The sequence below is a fragment of the Drosophila rhopaloa genome, unplaced genomic scaffold (assembly GCF_018152115.1).
Source record: "Drosophila rhopaloa isolate 14029-0021.01 unplaced genomic scaffold, ASM1815211v1 contig_3, whole genome shotgun sequence".
Lineage (NCBI taxonomy): Eukaryota > Metazoa > Arthropoda > Insecta > Diptera > Drosophilidae > Drosophila > Drosophila rhopaloa.
The window spans coordinates 11,507,200-11,535,001 of record NW_025335123.1 but is presented as its reverse complement, the minus strand read 5'-3'; the positions used below and the strand labels follow the sequence as shown (position 1 = coordinate 11,535,001).

The window sequence follows — 27,802 nt, the reverse complement described above, 5'->3', positions numbered from 1 at the left end:
TTAGTTTGTTTTTTTTTTGTATTTATTAAATCGTTTTCGCATATTGGTTTCGTACATATAGTATTTTGTTTATATATATTAATATAAGGTATATGTAAAGTTGATTTGTAATAAATTATAAGCAAGTCGACTGTACTCGCACTGGAAACGCGAAGAATTATATATACAACAGGGTTATCGAACAGTTCACGTACACATATTATAAATTACACAATTAATTACGCTTTAAGTACAGGCAATTCAATTCGGTTATAATTTCAATACCCATCGGTTGGCGTTTAGATTAATTCGTTGATAAGCAGCTTTCGCAAGAGGAAAAGGACGAGAAGGACGAGGGTGAGTGGGTGTGGGTGTGGGAGTGGTAGGATCAAGTTCGTAAGTGTGGACACTACAATAATAATTTGGTCTGCTCTGCACCAGATCGTTGGTGTGGGTTCCCTCATCCGGAGTCCCTAGATGATCGCCTCCACCGCTCCGACCTCGGCGTTCTTCTTGATAAGGCTCTCCCACTGGGCAATGAGGCCCCGGGACGAGGGCGCCTCCTCGGGCGTCAGATCACAGAGCTGGGCCAGCGACATCGCTGGCCGCATTCCATTCCCATTGCCATTGCTGATCCCATTGATTCCATTGGCCATGTAGGCGGTCGCGTTCAGGCTGCGATTGCCCGAGGATTTGTGGACGATCTCCTGCTCGTTTCTGCAATTGCAATGGAAAGTGGTACTTAGTCTCGGTTTTCTGGGCGCCCAACCTTCGCTCACACACTCACCCATTCCTATCGAGCTCCTGTGTGGACTGGGCGTTGCGCAGTTTTCCTGGTCCGTAGCAGTGCTCCACCTCGGAGTCCTCGTCGTCATCGTCATCCGCATCGGCCTCGTCATCTGTGCTGAGTTGCCTGCCAAAAAGAATGCATAATATTAATATATAGTTCCAGTATCAAAAAAAACTTGTTGCTTTTTAGAAACATACAACCCAAATCTACAAATGCGTTTTTTGCATTGCATAACATCACTAATGGCCCCCTAGTTTAATAAATCGTAACTTATTTATTAATGAATTACTTTTAATAGTTACATATTTTCTAATTACTTTCAATATCAATAAATAAGGAAAAGAGTGTGGTTTAGAAATAAACCAAAAACTAGGTTTAGGATGTGAACAATGAATGATAATCTCTTAGTTTCCTTATCGAAACCCAATTTCCAGGGACTTATATGATATATGATATATGACTTACAGCTTATCGAGGGAGGCCTTGAGGGTGTTCTGCCTGTTGATCTTGCGCAGGCGCTTCAGCTCCGACTCGCGCGACTTGAGGTCCTGCAGCTCCCGCTGGATCTTCTGCTCCACGGGCACATAGCCTCGGCGCAGGGGACGTCCCTCCGAGTCCCGCTCGATGGCCGCCGGCGACAGGGTCACCGAGGAGGAGGTGATGCCCGCCGTTGGGCCGCCGGATTCCAGAAAGGCCATTGCGGTGCGTGTGTTCAGCTTGAGGGTGTTGTTGTTCTGGTTGTTGTTGTTGTTGTTGGCACTACCACCACCATTTCCATTGGTCAGGTTCAAATTCAAGGCCATTGGCGAGGCGGGCGGCAGGGGGCTGGTGGGGGCCAGTTTGCCATGCGAGGCAATGAAGCGCTGCATCACACCCTTGGTGGCGCCACCGAAGGCGAACTGCCGCTTCTGGGGCAGACCGCCCAGCTGGGGCGTCGAAATGGTGCGAGTGATGAGCTTCTGCTGCGGCGGCTCGGGGGTCAGGTTGTAGCAATTGGGGCCGATGTAGCGCTGCTCCTGGCGCGTCACCACGGTCAGCTTGAGCGGCTGCTTGGCCACACCACCGCCGGTGGCACTGGCACTGGCACTGGCACTGGTGATGGTGTTGCTCTGCGAGGAGGCCGAGATGCCCGAGTCGTCCGAGTGCTGCCCGTCCAGACTCTCCTCCTTGCCGCTGTTCACGCTGGAGGCCAGCGATGGTGTGTTGGACAGCTCGTCGATGGGCAGCAGGAGCGAGGTGGTCTGCACGGCCGCCGGCTGTGCGGTGACCAGTACGCCTTGATCCTGGCCCAGATCCTCATCCTGCTCGTGATCCTGCTCCTCATCCTGCTCCAGTTTCTGTCCAAAATCCAGGCCGTTGCCATTGACCGTGTACGCCTCGAACTCCACCGCGGAGGGGGAGGCGAGGGTCGTGCTGGAGGAGAGCGTGGCCAGCTGGCGGTACTCCTCCTCGCGCCGCACCACCTCCTTGATCTCCTCCTGGATGCGTGTCAGGGGATCGATTTTCTGCAAGCAAAACAAAGGAGCAGCACTGCGATTAAAACTTGTCCTTCAAGCCTTAAGGATATACTTAATATACTTATAGGAACAAAATAGTTATACGTATAAGAAATGCCCAAATAAAGATAAATATATAAATATAAAATTCATATTAATGAAGTTTGACTGAGTTTTTGTATATTTAAAGATCGTCTTAGAATGGGTTCATAAGGATCCCTTTAAATTGAAATAAATAATATAGAAACATAAGTTTAGCCGAATTGTTTATTTCTTAAATGCAAAAAACGAACAAGCTTATATTTTGTATACAAAGTGTAAACTACAAATGATATATTAGCACATAGTGTTTTTTAAAGTAGATCGTTTAAAACCGAATGGGTCGATCGACTGAACATATAAAAACGAACTTGGACTACATTTATTTCGAGTGCAATTGGTAACCCGAAACGGAGGAAGTGATCGAGCAGCTCCGATTACGCATCGAAGTTTGAACTTCTAAGCTGCATGTAATCGAATACGCAATATGCCACTCACTTTCGATCGACTGAATTGCCAGCCGCAAGATGCAGATACACCCGCATCCGTGAGATGCATCTTTGAGCGAAATCGGAGGAGACAAATCCGCTACTTGCATAATCCGATTGGCTTTGATCGTGCTGCCCAAATGATCAAAATGATCGAATTGATCCGCCAAAACCACACACGTCGAGTGGTGTTGGGTGGTTCGGAGTGGCTTAGAGTGGCCCAGAGTGGCTTAGAGTGGCCCATGGTAATGCGGAGGGGTTCAGAGTGGACCCAAGCGTAACTCAAGCCGATTATTGTGCGTGACATCGACAACAAAGGTGGGTGGTTGGGTGGTTCGGTGGTTGGGCGGTTCGGTGGTTGCCGGTTCCTCTCCGGTTCGTTGACTGTTTTGTTGCTCTGTTTTCGCGGTTTTTGATTTGGTTTCGGAAAATGCCAAACTAAAACCGAACAACACATCGAGAGTAAAAGTGTTTGGCAGTCTCACTTTCAGCGCGGTTTTATTATATTCTGCGTACATGCATAGAGGAATTTGTCGGCCAATTAACAAGGTTTTACTGTCATAATAAACACATACAGCTGGGTTCAACTGAACAGTGGTAAATGTGAAAAATAAAGGAACAACTTACTAAACCATTATTTGGAACCATTTCATTTTGAACACAGCTGTATTTCTTTTAAGTGCGCAAAGTCATAAAGAATAAAATGGGCCTTAAGTACAATTATAATATTAAACACACCCAAAATGTAAATCCATTTTTTAGTTCTTGTATTTTTGTCAGTCTTAACCCATTTTTAAGGATTTACCACTTCTAAAATTTAAAAAAGGGGAAACTTTTTCAAAGATAAGATAAATATTATTAAAGTAGTAAATTATAAAATAGCTTTGTCTTGGCAATGTTATATAAAACGATAAGAGAAAAACATTTTGCATTTTAAATGCGCCATTTTTGACACAAATCAGTCTGACTTACTGATAGCTGTAGACCCAAAATTATTCTTTTTTTTTCCAGTTTATGAGATACGATACACTTCAGAAAATATATAAGGCTATTTATTACCGCTGTTACCCAACAAAACTGTGGCAAATGCATTTCTACGCTTATTTTCAAACCACTCCCAAAATTGAAATTATTTACAATCTTTTCTGATTTTTGCAATGAAATAAGTGTTAAAATGGGGTTACTAATAAAATCTTATTTGTTAAATCTTCTTAAAGCTTTTTTCTTGCTTTTATGGCTGAAGTTTTGCGATTAGTCAAATAAGAATATGAAGTTTAAATATTGTTGTATACGCAATTAGCCGTCATAATAAAAGGGAGAACCCAATTGAAGTTATTTTCTGGCTCCTTTGCTCAGTCGCTTTATCTGCCCTTTTCAAAAACAAACCAACTATTCCCACAGCAATCAGCATCCATTTGATGGCTAAATACTTCCCCTGCAGTCACAATTCAAGCACTTACAGGGTCTCCACCGCCTATATATCTTTATTTTTTTCATTTTTCAGGGAAAAGGGAAAAGGGGACTCATTTAAGGGTTGCTTGGGTAAGATAGGTTTTAGTTTTTTCGGGTCACCGAGTGGGCTTTTAGGGTCATTTAAGGTCTGTGGGGTCTTGTGAGCTCATGTGTGTGCTCTCTGGCAGTTGATGTTGCTGTTGCAGGTGTGTTGCTGCTGCGGCGTTGATGTTGCCGCTGTGCTGTTGCTGTTGCTATTGCTATTACTGTTGGCAGTCGAGTGTCGTCAGTGGGCTTCCGCATCGTTTTCGCATTAGAAAGTGCCAGTCTATTCAGAGTCGCTAAGTGTTTCTGTTTTTTCTTCACTTTATTGTCTTGTTTTGTTTAGTCCGAGTCGATAAAATATTGTGCCGCACTTTGAGTCACAGTCACAGTCGCCGGACGTCACAAAAAATCACTGAACGTAGTCACCGCCCGTAGCTCATCGATTCGATGCAGATTTTCACTCAATTGTTTGGGCCAGCACCCAAAACGACAACGAATCGAATCGAAATGTGCGTTTAACGACGTCGTTTTCACTTACATCAAAACAACAAAAAATTAGCTTGGAGAAAACCCCACACAGCAAAAGTGTCAACGGAAATCGAAGTGGGCAATACCCTGATCTTCTCTACATTTTAGTGAAATAAAATAAGCAATACAATATTTTGAGGAGTTGCCTTTAAGGACATACATATTTCATGGTATTTTAATGATTTTATTTTAAAGGATTTAATTTGAAATCAGTTTTCTATAGGTCATCTTTGTTTATTAAATATTCTCATGCAAGATTTAACAAGACATTTGCAACCATTTAGTTTCCATTTAGGTAAAGTAATTCAATATTTTAAATGCTTCCGATGAAGCCCTCAAGTGTCGATGTTTTTTGTGCATATTCCGTAATGCGATCCCGGAGTTTCACAGTTTAATTAAAAAAACCCCATGGGAAACGCTTCCTGCGGTGGGTTCTACCCATTTTTGTGGAACAAAAAAAAATGTAAGTGTATATATACAGGCATACCCAAAACGTAGCAGTGAAAAAAAGTTGTACGATACTTCCGTTTTGTGCTGGTAGCGAAGTGCAATGACAGCGGCAACATCGCAGCAACAGCAACAGCAGCAACATTGCAGCGGCAACTTTTGGAGGCAGCTGCCTAAAGTCAAGTTGACAGATGCTCCTCGGCCGGCTGTCACTTTTGGCGCGCGTTTTTTCAGCAAATTTACCGCAAAGGGGAAATGCAAATGCAAATGCGAATGTGAATGCGACATGCGGCATGCGGCATGAGGCATGCGGCTCTTGTCCAAGTTTGAACCCATTTGCATGCCGCAGTCGACGGGGGTCAAACGCCCAATGGGTCGCGTGAACAGGCAGCCAGCTGAAAACAGCGAAAAGCAGGCAACGAGCAAATAAGCCACCAAAAGCCAAAGACTTGGGCGCAATTTGTTGCTGCTGTTGCTGTTGTTGCTGCTGCTGTTGTTGCTGCTGCTGTTGCTGCCACGACAAGATCGGCAACAACAAGATCAGAAACAAGGCAAAAAGCAAAAAACAAATTGGCAAGGGGGGAAAAACACAACATGAGAAACTAAAAACGAACAAATAAGAACAATATAATGAGGGTATAGACTTGAAAATATCCAGCATATCCATAAGGCCAACTAGCTCTACAAAAACTTCAATGGCAGTGAGTATATCCATTTGATCACAGCAAAACATATATGTTTCATACACTATCGTTTTGTATCTACCCAAAATTAAAAGCTTTGTAATGCTGCATTTTTATATTCCCAACTATTTATAAGTTAGTAAGTTCTAATCATATGAGATATTTTGATAGTTCGCTTTTTGTTTTCTACCCAAACTTAAGCGAAATGAACATAATCTTATCAAAATAACAACAATTTCATATTCTTAATTACTTAGAATTTGTTTTAGTTCTTAATATAATATATAAATTTAGAAAATTAACAATTTTGAAGAGTACTGTGCAATTTTAATATAAGTTATAAATAGCTTTGGATTGGTTGGATACAAAAATGCCATTCAGTAATTTATGGTAAAAACCAGATATTTTGTAAAATGTTCATTAACAAATAATATATTACATACTTTACAGCAGAGGATGGGCAAACGCGTTACATAAATTACCGGGAAAGTTTCCAAAGTCTGAGTTATTTACAACACCTTTGAGTTGGCAACCTCCAATGGGAAATCAATTAGCTTGCGGATAAGAAAAGTCGTATACCCAGATCGGCGGAATTAGGGGGTACAAGCAACAGAAGTGGAGAAACAACAGAAGATACGAACAAAAGCGGGAGAACGTGACAAGAAACGTGACCGTGACTGTGGCTCTTTCTTCCCGCCCCTCTTTCTCTCTTCCTTCCCCACCCCGACTATCGCTATCTATCTCTTTCTCTGTCTGGCAACTGATCCACTTCTGACAACAACACAGCTACACTGAGAAAATGTTCTAAAAGTTATTCATTATTTACTTCGCGATTTTTCAAAACTAAAAATGTTATAAATTATTTTAGGTTTAAATAAGTATAAGTTAATATAAAGTTTTATTATTATTAAAACATAGTTGTTTTTGATTAAATTTAGGTTCTGTTAAATAATTTACAAAGAACAAATTATAAAGTATCATGACAATCAGTGATCAATCGGTAAATCAAAACAAGAAGTCAATTTGTTTGGCTTTTTAGATAAGTTTCAGTATGTACTTCATTTTTTTCTGTGTCGTCTTCTCTGCTCTGCTTGGGCTGTTTCTCTGCCGAAGTCGGCGTCGACGTCGACGTCGTTTCCAGGCGAGCGATCGGCATTAGCATAACGTTCATCATTATCGTCATCATCACCTTCGTGATCATCGCGTACAACACTCGTATTTGGGGCAATTCATTTAGCGTTTTCCTCAGTGACCGCCGCAGTTGCAGCTGAAGCGTGCAAAAAAATTGTACAAATAAACAATGAAGAAGCAGTCCGAATACAACAAAAACCCAACAGCAATGACGCCAAAATGAAACAAAAAACAAAACAGCAAATTTTGAATATGCAAACGAAGGGCGGTACTTAACATTTTTGGCATTTGGAACAGCAGCCTCAAATCGCAAAACGTCATAAGAAATTGTTGCCATATCTTGTGATCAGAAATACATATATAATTTTGCGATCGGTGCTCTTTTTATGCTAACAGAACTGCAACTCCATAGAATGAATCTATAAAATTATTATGCTAGCTAAAGCTGAGCCTAATTTCAACCAAAGTCTATCATGAAATATCGAAACTATTAAAATGCTAATTAAAATGTATATATATTACAGTTTGAATTGAAACTTTAATTAATATTTAAGGCAAATTGTTTTTTATTTCCAATAATGGACACTGAACCTTCTTCAATTCAGTTTTGGAATTACATATGTATATCTTAATATAACATAAGATCTTCAATAAGTACCTACCATAAAAGGTTTTTGCCAATGCCATTATCTTTTTCCCCCACTGATATACTCTACCTCGACGGGCTTTTAGCCACGATCTGATCGACCTGGTTTTATTTCTTCTACATATAGCAAATCGTGATCTACACACTATATATTGTCTGGGGCGAGAGAGATAATCGCCGGGGGAAATCAAAGGCGGATGCACTTGGAGCATGTGTCAATTATGACGCCATATCATTAGCATTACCAATACCATTAAGAATGGACCGTTGCGGCGATGGCTGTCATTAGATTTGCCATGCCACAAAAAGATGTTGGCCAAAAAGCAAGCAAAAAGTGAAGAAAAACAAAGAAAACGAGAGACCAGATCCAAAATGATGGCCATAGTCACGTCGCCACAGCTCTGGGCGCTCCATTAGCAAACCAAGCAAATTGGTCAACAACGCGCAAACAGGCCCAAATAAATGGCCCAAAAATGGGACAAAGAGGCGGGCGTAAGATTGTGGGTGGGTTTGGAGTTGGAATTGGAATTGGTATTGGAATCGGGGCCAAAAAGATATTTTGCGCAATTCGCGGACATATAGTAGTTCGTGTGGCTTTTTATTCAAACCTTATCTTATGTGAACGGAAAGGTTCTGTGAATGTGTGTTTACCAAAATGAATTCGCGATAAGCGAACCACGGAAAATCAAATGGGCGAGTGTGTTGATAAAAAAAAGCCCATCGATTCGATCACTTTTTTTTTCCCAGCTCCTCCTTCAGCTTTTTCGTTTCTGTTTGGCCTCTTTATTTTGGCCAACAATGCGTGACCTGGCCAAATCAGGGGCTCGAACTACAGTTTGCTTTTTCAATTTCGGCTAGCTCGTTACTCGCGGCGGCTTGATTGCGGATTGTTTGGCCATTAATTTGGCTTCGGTTGTCGGTCTTGGTCAGCTTTTATTGGCGCCGGGCAGTTGGTTAGTTAGTCGGTCATTAAATTAAGTGCCTGTTGACGGGAGTCCACTCAGCTCCAAAGACAGATACGGTGGATGATTCAGCCCGGTGCTACGGCGATTTAGTCCGGGGAAATTTGCCAAATTTTTTTCGCAGAACTTTCGTGGCACTAAAAAAGTCAATGGCAGCAGTACAAATTAGTTTAAGTTCATGCGAACAGTTTACAAATGTTGGTTCTATAAAAAATAGGGCTTTTTCTTTGCTTCTCTGTTCTAACATTTTTGTGTCTTTGCTTAAGATCCTTAAATACAATTACTATTGAACAAAAATAATATTAAATTATCATTATCAGTGATGAGGACACTTATCTTCCATAATTTTATATTCGTAGAATTGAAATTGTTATGTCGATTTAACTCCCATGTTTAAATACAGTCTGCCAAATATTTAACGTTACTAATTAAACATAAATATAAAACGTCAGTAACAATTTCTATATATACATATAAATATATATATATATGAGGCATTCTGAATGATGTATAACAGCTGCAATTTATTATGCAAAAAAAAAGTAGCCTGGCCACTCAACAAAATTTGCGATCCGCAGAAAAAGCCATAACAATATCAACAATGCAAAAGAGCCAAAAAAAAAAACAAAGGTAAACCAATAAAAAAAACACCAAACAAATTATGTCACCCGAATGCAGAGTAGAGCAGAGCTGCATGCCGATGCCAGTGACCAGTGACCAGACCCACAAAACGTGCCCAGCATATCTATATATATATAATTACATATACGTATGTATCTTTTGTATGTAAGTCTAGGGCGGAGGAAAAGTGGGAGTCCGGCATTATGTAATAAATTCACTGCAAAATGCAGAGCAAGTTGAAGCTCAACTCGGTGTTGATTGCACAAATAAAAAATATGATATTAAATACTTATCATTTGAATCATATTTACCAATGAAAATTAATAGATATGCACATACAATAATACAAAATACCGATACGTAACAATTAGGTATTAAGAATAAATGAAAATAATATGTACTATAGTAAAAAAAATAAGCAAAGATGGGGTTTGAAAGCCAACTTTATTTAACGTATTGTTTTGCATTATTTTTTTGTGTGTAGTCAGCTGCTCTGGGCCATTGACACGCGGATATAGTAAGTATGGTAATGTGGCAAGAAGCGCCAGAGCCGAAGAACAAGCCATGTATACACATGTATCTGCATCTGTAAGTGCAGCTGACAGTTGCGTGTTTGAACTTGGGGCGCTCCACGAAGCACGTAAAAGATACAGGGCACACAGAAAGAAAATTTGTATGTTATACCATGATACCATGATTTAAGTCGGATTCGTAATCATGCTAACAGGAAAATATATGGTAACATTAGTGTTTTATGGCAAACGAAAATTATAATACTATTATCCATTATAGTTTAATTTGAGTTACAGTGTCTGGGATCTAATGTGAATAAATATATTAATATGAAATATATATGTATATAATATATATTTTCTGGTATTTCTTTTTTGTAAAAATAATTTTGTTTGTGCTGTATCTAAAACTCTATTCTGTAAAATTAATTTAAGCTAACTGATTTTTTCTCAGTGCACTACCTGGGGGCATCTGGTGGCTGTTCTTTTGGCCAGATCAGATCACTGGGGTGCACATATCTGGGCCTTTGTAATTGCCGTGTCTCTGCTGGCTGTTGTAATTGAAACTGTGTTTCATATTGTATCGCCGGCTGATTGAAATGTGTATGCCAAGACAATGGCAAATATTTGCGAAACGCTTTGTCGGTGAGCCACGACAACCGCAAGATTCTTCTACGGATGGGACGACAAACAGACGCGATTCAGATACAAGATACACGGGCAAAGTTAATTGACTTGCTTTGTTCGCTTTCGAGCTATTTGCTCTGTATTTTGTTCTCTTTTTTTTGGGAAACCTGGAAACGGAACAAATAGAGATCGATGGGGTAACTATATGGTGGCTGTCTGACAGGCTGGAATTACCTCAGTTTTTGGATGATTAAAAGCGAAACCATTTCACTGACTGCCTTGAGAAAGTGCCAACACTCTAGACGTGACAATGGCCCGCGTTTTTTGGAACGGTTTTGGTCATTTTCCAGCTCAGACAGTTAACCGTTAGGCGTTCAAAACATCCCCCCACCCAAGTGATCCACACCCACTGGAGCTGAACTTGAGCCAAACTGAATGGGCGGCAGTGGTTTTCTTTTTTTCCTATTTTTTTTTCTTTTTTTTCCTTTTTTTTTATTTTTATGAATGAAATGCCGCGATGCCGCCGCCTGTCCATCTCTGCAGTCCATTGTCCGCATTTATGACATTTAGCGGCCGCTTAGCCACTGCCAACTGCCAACGGTAAACTGTTTAGACGTCTTTAAGACATGCTAACTGCACTTTATACGCGTCATATTTTGTCCGCAGTCCGTCAGTGTTGGCATGGATCGTAAAAATTATCATTATCATTATCGTCGCTGGGCTATTGCTATGTTTTCCCTACCTCCTCCTCCTCCCCTGCCACCTTGCATTCCGTTTTCTTTATTTTTTTTTTGTGAAAGGTTGTGCATACTTATTAAGACCAAGTGCTATGGAAATTTATCGTTGCGCTGTAGCCTTTCACCAAGTCGATGAATTTTTCTAGTATAACGGTATGCAGTTCTATAGAATTTTGCTGATAGTACAGATAGATAAGTTCATTGGACATTGGCTAGGGCAAAATCAATGGCAAGGTAAAGCCATTTATAATAGTCATAAATCACTTTTTAGATTGCTACTTAGTGGTAGATAGTTGGTGTCCCTTGTGAGGTAAATGATTAAGAATCTGCTTTTGCAAAATTTGCTCAGCTCTAAGTATTTAGAAATCCAAATAGCTTCAATACTTTATTCTAACAGCTCAATGCTCAATCATTTAGAGTGTACAATTTATTTGTACACATCAGACAGTTTTGGAACAGTGGCTTTTCCCCAACGTACTTATAAAAAAAACAAGAGAGAACGCTATAGTCGGGTGCCCCGACTATCAGATACCCGTTACTCAGGTAAAGGGAGTGCGAGGGAGATGGAGATAGAAACTTTGATCACGCATAACTTTTTAACGAATGGTCCGATTTGAAAAATTTCTTCTACATTTCGATAGGTATTGATAAACACAATAGAACTGCATTTTTACTTTTCCGAAATATTTAAATTTTTAAAATCGTATATAAGCGATTGTGGGCGTTAAAGGGGGCGTGGCACCATTTTGAAACAAACTTGCGCTGCGTAGGAACTTCTAAAATCTACATGCAAAATGCCAATCTTCTAGCTTTTATAGTTTCCGAGATCTCAGCGTTCATACGGACAGACAGACAGACAGACAGACAGACGGACAGACAGACGGACAGACGGACAGACGGACAGACGGACAGACGGACATGGCTAGATCGACTCGGCTAGTGATCCTGATCAAGAATATATATACTTTATAGGGTCGGAAACGCTTCCTTCTAGCTGTTACATACTTTTGCACGAATACAATATACCCTTTTACTCTACGAGTAACGGGTATAACTAGGCCAAAAGAGACCTAAACCGCCAACACCTTTACGAATCCGTCAGCGAAAACCAACCAAATGTTGAAACAATAACCATATCTAACTCTAATTTAGTTAAATGTACTTATAACAAGCATAACAAATGTGGGAATGTCTTTCCCACGCTTTAGGAAGTTGGAGACGTCGCCTTCTGACAACAGCTCACCATGGTGGCTTTTAGACTAGCGACTTTGTAGAGACAATTGCCAAATCATGTCAGAGATAAATTACGCGAAAGGCAGAAATCTCCAATGCAAATGCAAAAGCAAAGCCAGACAGCCAGGCAGAGTCCAAGTTGGTGACTCTTTTTTAATGCTCCATTCGAAATGGATGGGGGCCAACTGTCTCCGCTGGCTTATTTATGTTACCATGTTTGTGTGACAGGCGATGTGACGATGACGGAGCTACTTAGTGGTAATGCGGCGACCGTTAAACACCCAGTCAGTCATTGTTATACAAATGCGAGTACGAGAGCGCCGGACAGCAGCATTGGAGGCATTTTGCAGCTGCAGGTGGCAGCGGAAATGCTCGCACTGTGGAAATGGCTTCATTACGGGATGGTGGCTATAAACTGAATGGCACGAGACCTGCGACTTCGACACTGCTCGTCGAGTTGGTTATGCAATCCTGGGGGTAAAAATATCTATATAAAAAGACAATAGACGACTTATAGTCTACTATCAAAGCTGTCTGATTTGACAAATGATACTCCCCGAGTTGCTTTGGAAGTCCTTCGTAGGCTACTTTGGACCCCCAACAAGCTATTATTCCTTATACAAATACGATCAGACATCAAAGAAATCAGTTGAAGGCAAATTCATTAATAAACCCATGAGACTTCCAGCGGCGGTAAAATATCGTAAAATCCTGTAAGGACACTCAAGGTCTACCCGAGGGCGCCAAAAATAATCGATTTGAACCAATGCGACAGAACTAAGATTGTGATGTCAAACAAATTGGTTCTCAGAAATTAAGATAATATTTATATGGTATATTCCCCAATACATTTTGGTAAAGCACCGGGTGAGCCGGTGAAATACACTATTCTGCTGCTGTGCCTGAGTCACCTTGCCATTTATAATTGGCAACGGCATTTTCAATTACTTTCGACCAAAGCAGGAACAACAACATATTGCCAAAGTATCTTATCTGTTTTCTGATTTCCTTTGCTCCAGTTGCCGACATTCCCCACTTGTTATTTAGTTTGTTTAGCACCACCACCACCAGCACCATTGAACGCGCCCTGAACAGCGGGCACCACCAGTAGAATAGCACCACCATGTACTTACACGGCCTGTTGCAATATTTTTACCGGAGGGTTCGGGGAGTTTGGAAAGCTTGGCGCCCCTAGCAGGTGTCCATATACCAATTTACACTTTGCCCAATAATTATGAGCGTACGAGTGTATGCAGAGAAATTACGACAGATACGCGCTATCCGCTATCATTTCGTTATCGATATATGTATATAACCGACAATTGCAAGCGGTCCGACATTCAAGTTCAGTCAACAAATTGAGTCATCGTTGTTGGAAACTTTACCAAAATCTTCTTGTGCCCAAGAAATACACTTTTGGGCGTTGTAAGGAACGATAGAACGAAATCACCTCTATATTTAATACGTAATAAATCTGGAGGTTTGTTTAACGTCTGGGTATTATTTGGAAAAAAATATTATTCTATTGCTTGGCTAATGGAGCTTTTCGATTAGATAAAGTCGCTGATTTCATTAATATTATACCCTATGTGTTTGCTGGCGTTCTATTTGCGGTGTGCACCTATTTGATACTTAAATAGGAGTGGGGAAAACTCTGTGGCCAATGTGGGTTGGTATTGTACAATATAAATCTTACATTTGAATATAATTCAATTTACCAGTTATGAAATTGTTAAGGCGTATAATAGTTAGGGGAATGTCTTTAACTTAAGTATTAAAGGTCATCAGTTACAAGTACATAAATATTAGTCAGCCCAACCTTATTTATTACAACTATAATTTCCAGCGTATAACAATAGATATGGTATAATATGAAATGAATCCATATGTCATAAGTACTTATCGATTACAAAATATGATTAGGCCCAAAAAAGAAACCCCACATTTAACCATATGAACAAGTATAAAAATGAAGTAGTTCGTGGTTTCTCCAAAAAAAATGTATATAACATTTCCGGCTAATGGGCCTTATCAAGCGACACTTAATGCCTTCAAAGCCAGCCATATGCTAATTAGCCCCCAGCCCCGCCCACAAATAACACCTTGACATTGATGAATTGCCAAAGTTGGCAATGGAAACGACAGCTTTTCGCTTATGGAATGTTCATAGTATAGGGCTTTTTTTTTTTTTTTTTTTTTTATTCATAAATTACATATATAGACCAAATTAATAAATATACATATGATATCCAGACTTGCGGGACTGCCGTGAAGCATTGCTTCGCAAGGCTGGCTGGCCTGTTTAGGACCTCTCGTTCCTTATGCGTTCCAACCGCCTCAGTTCCGTCGTGACTTCCGCAGCCAGACTGCATACAGCTGTCCAGTTATCCTGACTCTCCAGCATACTAGGAACAAGTCCCTCCACTGTGATAGGGGTCCCCAGGATTTGTTCAGCTCTTCGGCGCTCTTCTCCGAACCTGACACATGTGGTTAGTGCGTGTTCGGCATTTTCCACTGTTCCGCAGGTATCGCAGATTTGGCTTGTCTCGTGTCCGAAGCGATGTAAATACTCCTTAAAGCATCCATGCCCGCTCAGCACCTGTGTCAGATGGAACGTTAGTTCGCCGTGTGGTCTGTTTACCCAAGCCGCTATATTGGGGATGAGTCGGTGCGTCCACCGGCCGGTTTCTGCCCTATCCCATCTTTGCTGCCAGTTTTCAAGGGACTTTGCTCTTGACCTTAGTTTTGCCAAGCGGTGGTCCGCCTGTGTGTCAGCTAATTTTCTCGCTTCAAAGTTCTCCTTGGCCTCAACAACTGCGAGCTCGACTGGTGTTATACCACTGATGACCAGAATGGCCTCTGTAGCGACCGTGCGGAAGGCGGAGGCTACCCTAAGAGCTCCTATTCTGTAGTCCGACTCTATACCCTTTATGTAGCTCTTTTTTGTTGTCGCCTCGGCCCATATTGGTGCTGCATACATGATGGACGACTTTGCTACGTTAAACAGTAGCTTCCTGCTCGTGGATTTTGGGCCTCTATGGTTAAGCATCATTCGGGACACTGCCATCGTGACTCCGTGAGCCCTCTTATGAGTCGCCTGCAGGTGCTCCCTGTAGGACAGCCTGGTGTCCAGCATGACACCTAGGTATTTTATAGCCCTTTTCGTCTCCACTTGGGCTCCGCCCACAGTGATTCGTGCCGTTTCCACTTTTTTCCTGCTGCTGATGAGTACCGCCTCGGTTTTCTGCTCAGCCAGTTCAAGTCCTACGATTTGTAGCCACTCACTTATCATACTGATTGCTGCGTTTGTAGAGCTTTCTACCTCAGCTATGGACTTTTTGACCACTATGACCGCGACGTCGTCCGCGAAGCCAACAACGTTTACGCCCTGCTGGAAGTTTAGTCGCAGGATACCATCGTACATAGTGTTCCACAATAATGGGCCTAAGACGGACCCTTGTGGCACTCCTCCTGTGATTTTGTAGCGTTGAGGTCCTTCGTCCGTGTCATAGTGGAGCCACCTGTCGCTCAGGTAGTCGCTAACGATCGCCTGCAAGTACTTTGGGATGTTCAGCATCCCGAGTGAGGCCATTATTCTGCTCCAGGATGCCGAGTTGAAGGCGTTTTTGATGTCCAGAGTTGCCACCAAACAGTATTGTTTGTTTCCTCCCAGCCACCTTTTGCCTTCTATGGCCTGCCTGGCTATGCGGTCCACGGCTTCTAGTGCATCTAGGGTCGAGCGAGCCTTTCTAAAGCCATACTGACTTTCTGAGAGCCCTCCGGCAGCCTCTATTGCCTCTCCGAGTCTTGCACTGACAATACTTTCCAATATTTTGCCGGCCGTGTCTAGAAGGCAAATGGGCCTATAAGCCGACGGTTCATCCTTGTCTTTTCCTGGCTTTGGAATAAGCACCAGCTTTTGCTGTTTCCACCGTTCTGGGAAGCAGGCTTGGGCCAGGCACTTAGTGTATGCACTGGCAAAGGTGCTCGGGTACATGCTGATGGCAAGTTTGAGTGCCCGATTTGGGATCCCATCTGGCCCTGGTGCCTTGTTGTTTGGTACCTTCTGGGCTATGTTGACCAGCTCCTGTAGGGTAACCGGTGGTATCTGGTGGTCCGGGACACCAAACGCTTCCGCTTGCCTCGTTTCCTGCGCTGGGAAAAGGTGCCTTATAATCTCTCCCAGTTTCTCGGAGCCTGTTGGGGTCACGTTTTTAACGGCGTTGGTTTTTTTCATTACCACCTTGTAGGCCTTTCCCCACAGGTCGTTTTCTGCTTCATCGCAGAGTTGCAGGAAGCACCGCCTTTTGCTGCTTTTTATTTTCCGCTTTAGGATCTTCCTCTTTTGGGTGAAAACTTCCCTGAGTATATGGAAGGCTTCGGTTCCGCGGGCCCTATGGTAGGCTCTCCTTGCGCTTATGCATTCGCGGCGTGCCTCCTCAATCGCTTGGTTCCACCAGTAGACTGGCTTGCGCCCCTTGAAGCTTTTACTGCGCTGCATGCTGGCGTCGCAGGCTTCCTTGACCTTTGCCATCAATGCCCGTTCGTTTTCCGCTAATTCCATCCCTTCCAGGGCCGCTCTAAATGATGGTATGTCGAGCGTATTTTCTTTGTAGTGTCCTCGAGTAATTGTCGGTGTGGCGGTTCTTCTCATGCGGATGGTGCTTATAATTGCACTATGGTCGCTCGCCGTGTAGGTCTCGCTAATTTCCCAGGTCGCCGTCGCCGCCAAGCTTGCGCTTAAGTAGGTGAGGTCGATTATGGACTGCGCTCCCGCTCTCCTAAATGTAGGGGTAGAACCCCTGTTTTGTAGGATAACGTCCAGCGATGCGAACGTCTCAGTGACCACTCTTCCTCTGGCGTTTGTTGAGGCTGACTCCCACTCCGTTGACCACGCATTGAAGTCCCCGGCAACAATCGCAGGCGAGTGTGCTCTTATGTCGATTGCCAGGCTGTCTATCGTCTCGCTAAACTCCTCTAGTGTCCAGCTGGGTGGAAAGTAGCAGCTAAAAATCCAAAGGTCTTTTAGCTTCGCCCTTACGTAGCCTTTTGATGCTTTCACGCCTGCTAGATGTTGGGCCGGTTGCCCACATGTCCAGATTGCTGCTTTTCCCAATTGATCCGTGACCCACGTGTTGGATCTAATTGCTTTATAGGGTTCGCTCAGAATTGCCAGGTCTATTTTGAGCTCGGAAATTGTTTGGGTGAGAAGGTCCTGGGCCACCCTGCAGTGGTTGAGGTTTAGCTGCATGACCCTTAGCATCTTTGTTGAGATTTTACCGCCTCGACATACGCTGGGCATTTAAAGCTCCCAGACGCGTGGTTTGTTGGGAGATCTCTTTTCTGCGCGCAGAGTAGGCAATGTGGGTCCCTATTGCAGCTTCTGGCCTCGTGGTCTTTTCCACCACACTTGAAACATGCTCCGCGCAAATCCGTTTTTTCCGTGCAGTTCGACGAGATATGGCCGAACGCTAGACACTTATAGCAGCGTTTTGGCGAAAAAATGGGTTTAATCCGGCAGATCACCCATCCAATCCTTATTTTCCCCAAGTTTACCAGCTTGTTCGCTGTGGGTGTTGGCAACATTAGTGTGGCTATCTGCAGGCCGTTTCTGGTGGCTCTTAGCGACTTTACGGCCTCCTCCGAAAGAGGGGTATCGCCTAGCTTACTGTTTAGAGCCTCCACTATCTCCTCCTTGGTTGTGACTTCGTCCAAGTCCATGACCTGAAGTCTGGTTTGCTCGGTCAGGGCCCTTACAACTGCTTTAACCCCGAGAGCGTTTCCGACTGCCTTTTTAACCTCCTCCGCGCTGTGGTCTGGAGACTTCTTCAGCTGCAGCAAAAGATCTCCCTTGGCCGTCTTACGGATGGTCTGTACGTCCCCACTGACGTGTTTTAACGTGGAGTCTCCTTTAACGGCCTTGAGAAGTTCCGCGTAGGTAATCTCCCCCGACTCTTGCAACCACGATGGCGTCTGGTCTGGCCCTGAGCTGCCTTTTGGAATTTCCCTTAGGGTTTCTGTCGGCTACTTGCTGGAAATCTTCGTGTCGCTTCTCATGTATCCGTTCCCGATGTACCCTCTTCATTGGTGGCGTACATTTTTGGCCTGTTGCTGGCTCTCTTGCCCTTTTGGTGTCGCTACTATCCTTTCTTTTCCACACAGCTTGTCTCGCTGTTCGGCTCTCGGTGTGGTTTGCGTGGCACTTTCCCTGCACTCCTTTCCTGTGGCTTCCTCCTGCTTGATGGAGGCCACTGCCTTTTTATGCAGCTCTACCAGCTCTGTTAGGAGATCGCGCATCGGCTGTTTGACGACCCTGTGGTCCTTAAACAGAAGGGAGAGGCCATTCACGGCGAGGCCTATTTTCGCAATAATGTCCTCCAGGGACGTGATTGCCTCCTCTTGTTTTGGCTGCTGTTCAACCTTATGCTGCGCCTGCACCGTTGGCGATCTGGCCATCGCTGTGCTTTTTGCGAAGGGGTTTGCCTGGTCCATTGGACTTTCACCGTCCGCGACAGGGGTTCCCTCGCTGGTCTCAGATTTCTCCTAGACTTTCTAACGATGGGGGTTATACCGCCCCTTTTCGGTCCCCAGAGCCCCGTTTGCTGGGGCACCGCCTAAGCGGGGGGGTTGGAATTTGTCGGATCCTTGACTTGCTGCCCCTAATTCCCCTATCTAGACTAGTGTAGAAGATCGGCCTTTTGAACTCAACGCTTCGACCCTTTCAGAAGCTGTCTGCTCAGAAGCTGTCTGCTACGAGTTGAATATCTACTGGTTGAGCTCGGCCTAGAATTATGCAATTTTTTCTAGCTGATAGTAGCGGCTGGTTTCTGTTTCCGATTCTGGCTGTGGTTTGAGCGCTTTCCAGCACTATCGGAGTGATCAGCTGTTTGTCCAGTTGCCAAAAAAGGGAAACGCGCAGATCGCCCGCGGGAAAACTTTGTTTTTGTTTTCCCAGTGGGAAGAGAGCGGGAGAAAACAGAGTCTTGGTGACCCCTCTCCCCTCTACCCTCGGTGGAGCACCAGTTTTAACTGATCTAAACGCTAAAATATGGTGTACTCAACGCACAGACCCACCCTGGTACGTACCGCCTCCTATGGGGATCACGCTGTTCACTTTGTTTACCTTTTCAGGGCTGTTTAAGGCTTTCTAATTGGAAAAACTCAGGAGGTAATTGAAAACACGTCTACACTCACTGACTACTACTCACTGTCCTCATAGGGCTACTCACTGTCATAGTATAGGGCTAAAAGAACCTTATCGCTGATATTCAGTGTTGATAATAGAGCTTATCATTCAATAAGCCGCAAGTCAATAGAACCTTGACTTATATACTCGTAAAGCCACCATATCTGTGGGTAAACCATCCGACTGGGTTTGCAATTTGACTTACGGTTCGAGTCGAGACAATTGCATTTGCACTTGGGACCACTAATTTGGCGACTCTCACGACAGCCCATATATACCATACCATACAGAGTTCCATACTTTGGCCGTATTCAATTGGAATCGGAGAAAGTACAGCCACGGCCCATTGTTTAGTTGGTTTTTTGGATTTGATGGTGGAAAATTGCGACACGCTTTTGCCAACGTCTGCCATTGACACTTGTCCCTCGCTTTCATTCAAATTTTCGCAGTCAAAAGGCAATAGAAACCACCAGCTTCGCAGAGCTGTGTGAAAAAGAAAGATCCCATCCATCCAGCCATCCATCCATCCGAAATGCAATATGCCTCATCATTTGTGTGTGGAAAAATGTAAAGTAGCACAAAATGTTAGCAAGTCGAGCAAACAAAATGCATCAGTAGGGGGTTGGTGGGGGGGAGGGGGGCCTCACTTCTTAATACACCATCATACAGACACCATACCTATCCACCATAATTCGCCCGCCCACCCAGCGATCCGACATGCAATCGAAAGCGGCTCTTCTGCCGGCAATCTAATTGATATTTCTGCTGGCTGGTATTTATTCGAAGCCTGTGAAAATGCACAGCCGGCGGGCCAATTGAAAGAGAGAGTGCACATCGGTGCCAATGGGTTAAGGTTGCCATGCAAATCACATAGTCGAAACGAAAAAATTGTGGTAGGTCACCGGGCCGAAGCAGGCGCTTATTTTATCAATACCACACGGCCCACAGACAATGGAGTGGAAAGTGTTTTGGGTTTGGGCCGGGTTTTGTGCCTGGGAGCGCCCAGTTATGAGCAAAATGCCTGGGAAGTCAACACATTGAACCCTTGGGTGGGGGAAAGTTTCTTTAATTTCCAATATTTTCCATGACACGCCATACTTCTTTATCTTTGCCAGAATGATTTTAGCTCGTCACAGGTTTCTCGTATTTGTATTTTAATTGATTTAAGACTTTTTGTAACTTTGGTCTCTGATTATTTCAATCAAAACAATTATCGAATTGGGGCTCTGTTTCATAACCCAATCTATAATAGTTGCACATGGACTTTCCTTAAAAGCTCTGTATTTGTTAGTAATCAATAAAGTTCATAAAAATGTTAAAAAACTTTAAATCAGTTGTAAAACCCTTATTATAAAGTCTATTATTCTTGTTACGTGTCGCATTAAGTTCCTAATGATATCAGCTTTAGAGCTACTTTTTAATCTGATATTCATTCTGCTGAATACTAAACAGACGTGACATCTTTATGAAATTGACTAAAACATTTCAGAAATATATATATTCCGAACAGAAAATCATCTTTATCTTTGAAAACAGATCGAGAACAAATGAATGGATGTTCAGCGCAAAAACAAGGCCATCTTCAACTGACATTTCTCACACTGGCAAAACCTTTTTTATCTCCCCGAAAGCAAACAATCAAATGGTAATTGAAAAACTGCAAGTTATGTATACGCATGACATCTGCCGCGATGAACTTGCATCTTCCCTGAGTTCCCAAGTTCCTTCTTCCGCCGCAGAAAAACAAATCTGAACACAACTGGAAAAACAATAAGCGAGAAAATTGAAAAAGGCCAGGCTGCGGCAGAAGAGAAAAAACTTTCTAGAAAAAGAAAATGTAAAATCTCATTATTTCTCCTGCACGTTCTTCTTCGATGACTAGTGCCGAGGATGGGGTGAGTTGATTCGAGTTGATTTGAGTTAAGTTGAGTTGATTTGAGAAAACAACTTTCAAAGCGAAGCGATCATGAGAAAAGAATGGGAAAGATCTGGGGACTTGCAATGCATCTTTCATCATCTGGCCCCCCGATTTCCGTTGCCACACGGTTAGAAATTTAGCCTAATTTTATTTTAGATTTAATATAAATGACATTCATTACTCAAATCGCGACATACAAATCGGTGTGCATCTAATAAATATAAATAATTCTGGAAGCCTTTAAAATTTGTATTAAAATCAACACATTGATAACATTTAAGGGATCTACGCAGACCACAAATACTTTTGCTATTGTAGTGTATTTTTGTGCTAAGAACTGATTTCTTTACTAGTGGCCATAATCAGTTATGATTTTGGGTAATCACAAAAGTTCGATTAATTTTTTGTATCTTGAAGTTGTTTAGTCTTGCGAAATCAGACGTAACTTTTGTGACACCTAAACATATCTTTTTGCTGGTCTATAAACATAACTTTTCTTGCAGTGCATCATCATGCTGCAACGCAACACTAGAAACCATGGCGAAAAATCAATTTTTGAGACCTATAACTAACCCGGCTAATCAGCGATCGTGGATCAGTGAGTCGCGCCGAAATTACAGCCAATGACATCGAATCAATTCGTCCGGGGTATCCGTACAATCAATTGATTTACTAATTGCGGATTATTTATTAGCAATTATGTGTTATGGTCGCTGCAATCGGGAATCTGTATCTGTGAGATAATCGATAGCGACAGCGACGACTTGCGATGACTTCTTTCACTTTGATTGACACGGTTTTTCGGGTTATGGCAAATTGATTTCAGGCCAAGTCGAGTTATAAAATCGACTTGCGGCCGGCAATTATATCAGCCGACCAACGGTAAACGATCGCTGCGATCGATCAATTAAGAAACGCGGCGACTGCATCGGTATCGGTATTAGGTTTTGGATTTGGTTTTGGTTTTAGTTTTAGTTTTGGTTTTGCTTTTGTTATGGGTTATGGTTTCGGTTTGCCTTAGTTTGGTTTCATTATGTTCGCTCTGGCATCGTCGTGGATTGCCGCATAAAATGTAGTTCAAATCACTTTCGAAAACACAAATATATAAAGGAAAACATTGCATTGTTGTGGGGCAGTTAAACGCTTGCCTCAGTCCCAACGGTCGTCGCATTCACATTCACTTTTCTTAAGAAACGCAGCCCCACTCATTTGAATTTCTAATCGGCCGCCGAAATGTTTTATTATCGTCGTATTACTATTATTATTTAGATTCGAAAATGTGGGACTTATTTGATTTCGTAATCGGTGAGCATTTCGCTTTTACACCTCGGCCTCATCCCATCTGGGAGTCTTGAAGTCTTGAAGTCTAGCTGTGGGTCTGGGTCTTTGCCTTTTGAGTTCATTGCCAGAACTGAGGGGAACCGGTTTCCATTTCTGTTTCAGTTTCTGTTTAGTTGTCGGTGAAATTTATGATGCATAATATTTCTTTTATTTGCCATTGTTTGTGGTCATAGGCATCAGCATCAGGCAACAGCACCGTTGCACTCGAAATGTCGAAATGTCTCGTGGAGACGTGGGCCCCCAGATGCAATTGAAAGTTCCCAGAAAAAAGAGCTGAGGATTCCCAGAAGGCTTACGGCAGTTTTAGGGAGTAACCAAATGCTTTAACCGTTTAACACATGTTTATGAATACGTTTGAGGTAAGCTGATTTCGGGCTGGTCATTATAACCAACTCCTAAAGTCATTTTTCCAAACGGTTTTATTTATCTTTGCCATACTTAAATATCCAAAATGATGGATTTACTCTGAAATAGTCGAGGATCTTTAATTAATCACTATTTTAATAGGTTCTGTGATGATTGATCTGTTGTGATCAAATCGATGTGAAGCTTTAAACTCATCAGTTATTTGTTAGCAGGTAAATTTTTGGCTTATTTTATAGATTCTGCATTTGATTTCTTCTACATCACATCGTTGGGTAGATTTTAGAAATGCAAAATTCGAAAATTACCTCATTGTGCACATATAAATAATCATATTTATATATGCAATTAAATAGTTTATATTATTTATGTTTAGGCCCCCATTCCAGATCTACAAATGATCATGTTTCTGTACACGCAAATTGGTATTATAAAAAAGAAATGTTTTTAGGCTCCATTTCCAGATTTACATATAATCCAGTTTGGCTTAGCCACCTATAACTAGTAATTAGTAGATAATTAAGTTATCCGACTGTGGATAATTCTCGGCACCATAAACCCATTTGATCTGCTTCGTTTTCCATATCTTCTCGTTGGCCACCTTCAACTGCTCCAGTTTTCGAGATAATATCTCTCATCTTCTCGGTTTGAGTGCTTCAATAATAACTGTTGTTTTTGGGGTTTTCTCTGTTTGTTTTTCAGATTGCCAGAGGTCAGCAGTCGTTGAACCCAGACATTGACCTCCACCTTCTCCCCACCCCTTTGGCGATCGACGCACGACAAGTCTGGAGTTTTGTTTTATTTTTGGTTTTCAAGTTATTTGGTTTTTAGCGTACTTTGCGTTTGCTGTTTGCTGTTTGCGTTTTTCATTTGACTCCGTGGCTGTGGCTGTGGCATTGGCAGTGGCTTTGGGCCATCTCTCCCACCTTTCGAGAGGTTACTTTCGGCTATCCCCTCTTTCATCTAGCCATCTGCGTTTATGTGTAATTACATCGGACTTTTGGGTTTTGGATTTTGGGTTCCTCGGATCTCGGGCCGATACGCCTTTTGGCTTTTGTCCACTTTGATCGCCGCTTTCAAACATTTTTCTTCTAGCTGCTTTGGGCATTTGAACAAGAGCAGGTAGCCCATCTTTTCCCCCCCCACCATCCTAATAATTATGTTTATGTTTTCTTGGGTAATTTGCATTTTTTACAAACTTTGTATTGGCTGCGAAGCGGCATAAAGACATTTATTAGGCATTTATCAAGCTGGTGTCAGGATCTCACGTTGTTTTTTTTTTGTTTGTTTGGCTGACCGGTTTCGGGCATTTTTACTTTCAATTGCCAAACGGGTAAATCGACGGGAAAATCTTACTACCGCCGTCTGCGTCCGCAATGCGCAAAAAAAGCGAAATTTTAATAGACCAGCAACAACCAGAAATGATGCATCAAATTCTAACCGGTTTTCGGGGCTTTTCTTCTCCTTTTTTTTGGGTGGCATTTTTCGCAGGAAAATTGGCAAAAGAGTTTTACAAGGAAATTTAAAATAAACAAGTGGAGATGTTTAAGCGAAGAATTAGTATGTGTAGGTAGCATAAAACAAAATGACTGGCTATACTTTTTTTTATATAATTTCCTAATATTAAAACAAAATCTTATACATAAAAAAAACAATGTAACAGATTAAGGATAATAAGAAGTTTTGTTTTAATTTTTGAATTTTTGTAATTAACCCAAAACTTAGTTTTTCTGAAGTCTTCGAATTTAGTAAATAAAATAAACCCATAACTCTGATAGAAAATACAGATAACGATAAAAAGAAATTACATCTTCTTTTGGATTTAGAATTTCAATTCAGGATTTTTTTATAAAAAAGTGTGTAAGCAATTTAGAAATAATTTGGTAAAGTGATTGAGTAATCGAAAAACGTCTGATTAAGAATGACTAATAATGACTGTTATACAGGGATGGTGAAATAGCGAATATCTTCACAAAAAGTATGCTGAGTGTAACCAACTTAAGCAGAAATTGAGTCTTCATTTGTGGGACTAAGACTTGTGCTTGTGCTCTCATCTTTTTTCTTAACGCTCCGCCTTAACGGACTGGTGATCGAGTGCAGATCTTCAGCTTGGCCTGAATCGCAACGGGAAGATCCTCGAGCTCAATCCGCTGCCATGGCCAATCAGCCAGTCTCAATCACTTGACCATGTACCCCCTTCCCTCCTTAATGGCCGCCCCTGCATCACCCCCTCCATCCGTCGATCGTTTGCCGACTTGTCCATTGCAATTCTTGAGGCATTTTATTTGGGTCATGGACAGTCATCTCGTTCGATGTCCCCCTCCTCGGTCTTGTCTCTACAGGTTTTTCGACTTTTACTTGCAACTGGCATTGGCCAGGCCAAAAAGGCATTTTTTCTGCCTTTTTGGTTCCGTGTTTCAACTGTTTGTTGGTTTTTATTAAATACGAAACACAGTTTTTTAGGGGATCCAGAATGTTTAGTAAGCTGCCAAAACAGCTGTTAATCATAATTTTCTCTTGTCACTTTTTGTCAAAAGATATATCATTTTAAATATTTAACCTGAAGTACCATATTTTTTGCAAAATTACGTATTTAATTGTAATTAATGTGCTTTAAAACATAAGTCTGTTTTTAATAAGTTAAATTAAAAACTTAAATGTGTTGTTTTCTTGTTCGTTCAAAAGAGGGTCCAAAACCAGCTGCAATGGATTCTATGGATTGTTCCTAATGATTCTGCTATTACTTATTCTTCCAGTAATCTCTTCCAAAAGAAAAACTTTTAAATACACATTTTTCAAAAATGAAAAGAAATTATCAATAAGATTTTATCTTGTATTAAAACATATTCACAGATCAAAAAACGAAAAATCCTCGATCTTCTCTTTTAATTCTAAAATTGTAGACGATCATTTTGGATTTCCTGAGGTGAGGAGCTAAGGAGTAGATTGTATCTTATGTTTTTGTGTCATGATGTGGAAGATTTTGGAACAGATTGTTTATCGAACATGACATTTGTGGCACACTTTTGGACTTAAGGCCTAATACCCCAAGATCTTGATGTGTTCATCTTGGGAAGAGGGAGAATGAGAGAAAGAGAAGGTGGAGTACTACGAGAATTGGAGTCCAAACAATGGCGATCACAAATTTCACAGCTCTTACCATGACTTTGGTTTTGGCCCCCAAGAAAGATCAAGACGGCTCCAAAAATATATTATACACAAAACGTTGCCAACTGTGCAAATAAAGCAATAACAACAATGGGGCACACACATGCACACCTGTGGGCAAAATAAGAAGAAGAAAAACCAAAAAAAAAAAAAAAAAAAAAAAAACAAAGATTAAAAGAACAACAACATGTAAATGAAAAACCAAACAAAACCATTTTACAATTGTGGCCAAAGCATTGTTGTTGGTGTTGCCTTTGTTGTTTGCCTGTTTTCTGTTGTTTTTGTTTTTTTTTTTCTGCGGAAAGTCGGGAAAATCAGTCAATGGAACGTCACGGCAGAGCAGCGGCCGCGACGCCGGCAGAGCGAGCGCAGCATCGGGGGCGTACTAAGTTCAATGAAATACAGGCAAAGGGAGGCGAAGAAAAGGAGGAAGAGGAAGACAAGCAAAACACACATACAAAAAATAGAAGATTTTCTCCCTGTGTACCAACTAAGCTAAACCCCTTTTAGAAGTTATTGAAATAAGATTTCGATTTATATATGTACTTAGGTTTTCATACAGAAATTTCTAACTGTTTTCAAAAGTAAAGTAGAAATAAAAAGAGTAAATACTTTGCTATAATTTCATATATTTTTTAACAACATATAAGAAAAGCCACATTTACCACCATAGACATTATTTAATTTTTGATAAATTAGCTTGGTGATACATTGATACATCTATTCTTCCCGAAATGTTTCATTTTTTGAAGTTTGATTATATTCTTTATAGGGTTGTTTATATATGTATTTTATATTTGTTTAAGAAATATTAGTATTCTATTCCATTTGTGAATATCTTAATTTATTTAAAATTATATTTATTCTTTTCTGATGTACATATGCAACTAGTTACAATGCATTTAAAACACTTTAAATGGTAGACTTTATTTAAGTACATTTACTAACCTCTTCAACTTTTTGCTGCATTTTGTTTAAAAATTTGTTTTGCGGTTGCTGCAAATATTCGTTTTAACACTTAACAGAACAAAATTTGACAAAAAAAAGGGACGAAAATAAATGTTTCAATTGCGACACATTCACGGGATCGCCTATTGAAATTGCACTCCTGCAGATTGCAGATTTACTCCTGGTTTTTCTCTTTTTATCGGCGGCTGCGCGCGCGCAAAAAGTGCAGCGAGGAAAACAAACAATCAAAACAGACGGATGAATGGGAGTTGTAGTAGGCGCGAAGAATCGGAAATTCGGAGATATTTGGATGAACGACCAGCACGCAGAGCAATCGAAAACACAACTGGCGGCCAAACTAAAACGAGACGAAGACGAAGAATGTGGAGTGCAACCGACGATAACACAAACACAGCGCTGAAGCTAAAGCTCCCCCAAAAATCGATAGCGCCAGCGCCGTGT

The 27,802-nt window shown here is 41.7% G+C and overlaps 1 protein-coding gene across 1 annotated transcript; it reads right to left on the bottom strand.

Annotated features, from left to right (window-relative positions):
- On the bottom strand, positions 1-27,721 carry LOC108041388 (probable basic-leucine zipper transcription factor N). The gene is made up of 4 exons (XM_044460889.1): positions 27,341-27,721; positions 1,235-2,274; positions 767-892; positions 1-696 (listed from the first exon to the last, which is right to left on the bottom strand). The coding sequence occupies exons 1-4, from the start codon at positions 27,359-27,361 to the stop codon at positions 453-455; spliced, it is 1,431 nt and encodes a 476-aa protein (XP_044316824.1). The 5' UTR covers positions 27,362-27,721; the 3' UTR covers positions 1-452.
- Between the last annotated feature and the right edge of the window lie 81 nt (positions 27,722-27,802).

What these genes read in the sequence shown, in the direction of transcription:
- LOC108041388 (XM_044460889.1), bottom strand. Translation starts at nt 27,361, where the DNA reads ATGCAGCAAAAAGTTGAAGAG. An exon ending in TGCAGCAAAAAGTTGAAGAG is followed by an intron (nt 2,275 to 27,340) that starts GTTAGTAAATGT and finishes TTTTGCTTGCAG; the next exon opens with AAAATCGATCCCCTGACACG. An exon ending in CAGGAGCTCGATAGGAATGG is followed by an intron (nt 697 to 766) that starts GTGAGTGTGTGA and finishes TTGCAATTGCAG; the next exon opens with AAACGAGCAGGAGATCGTCC.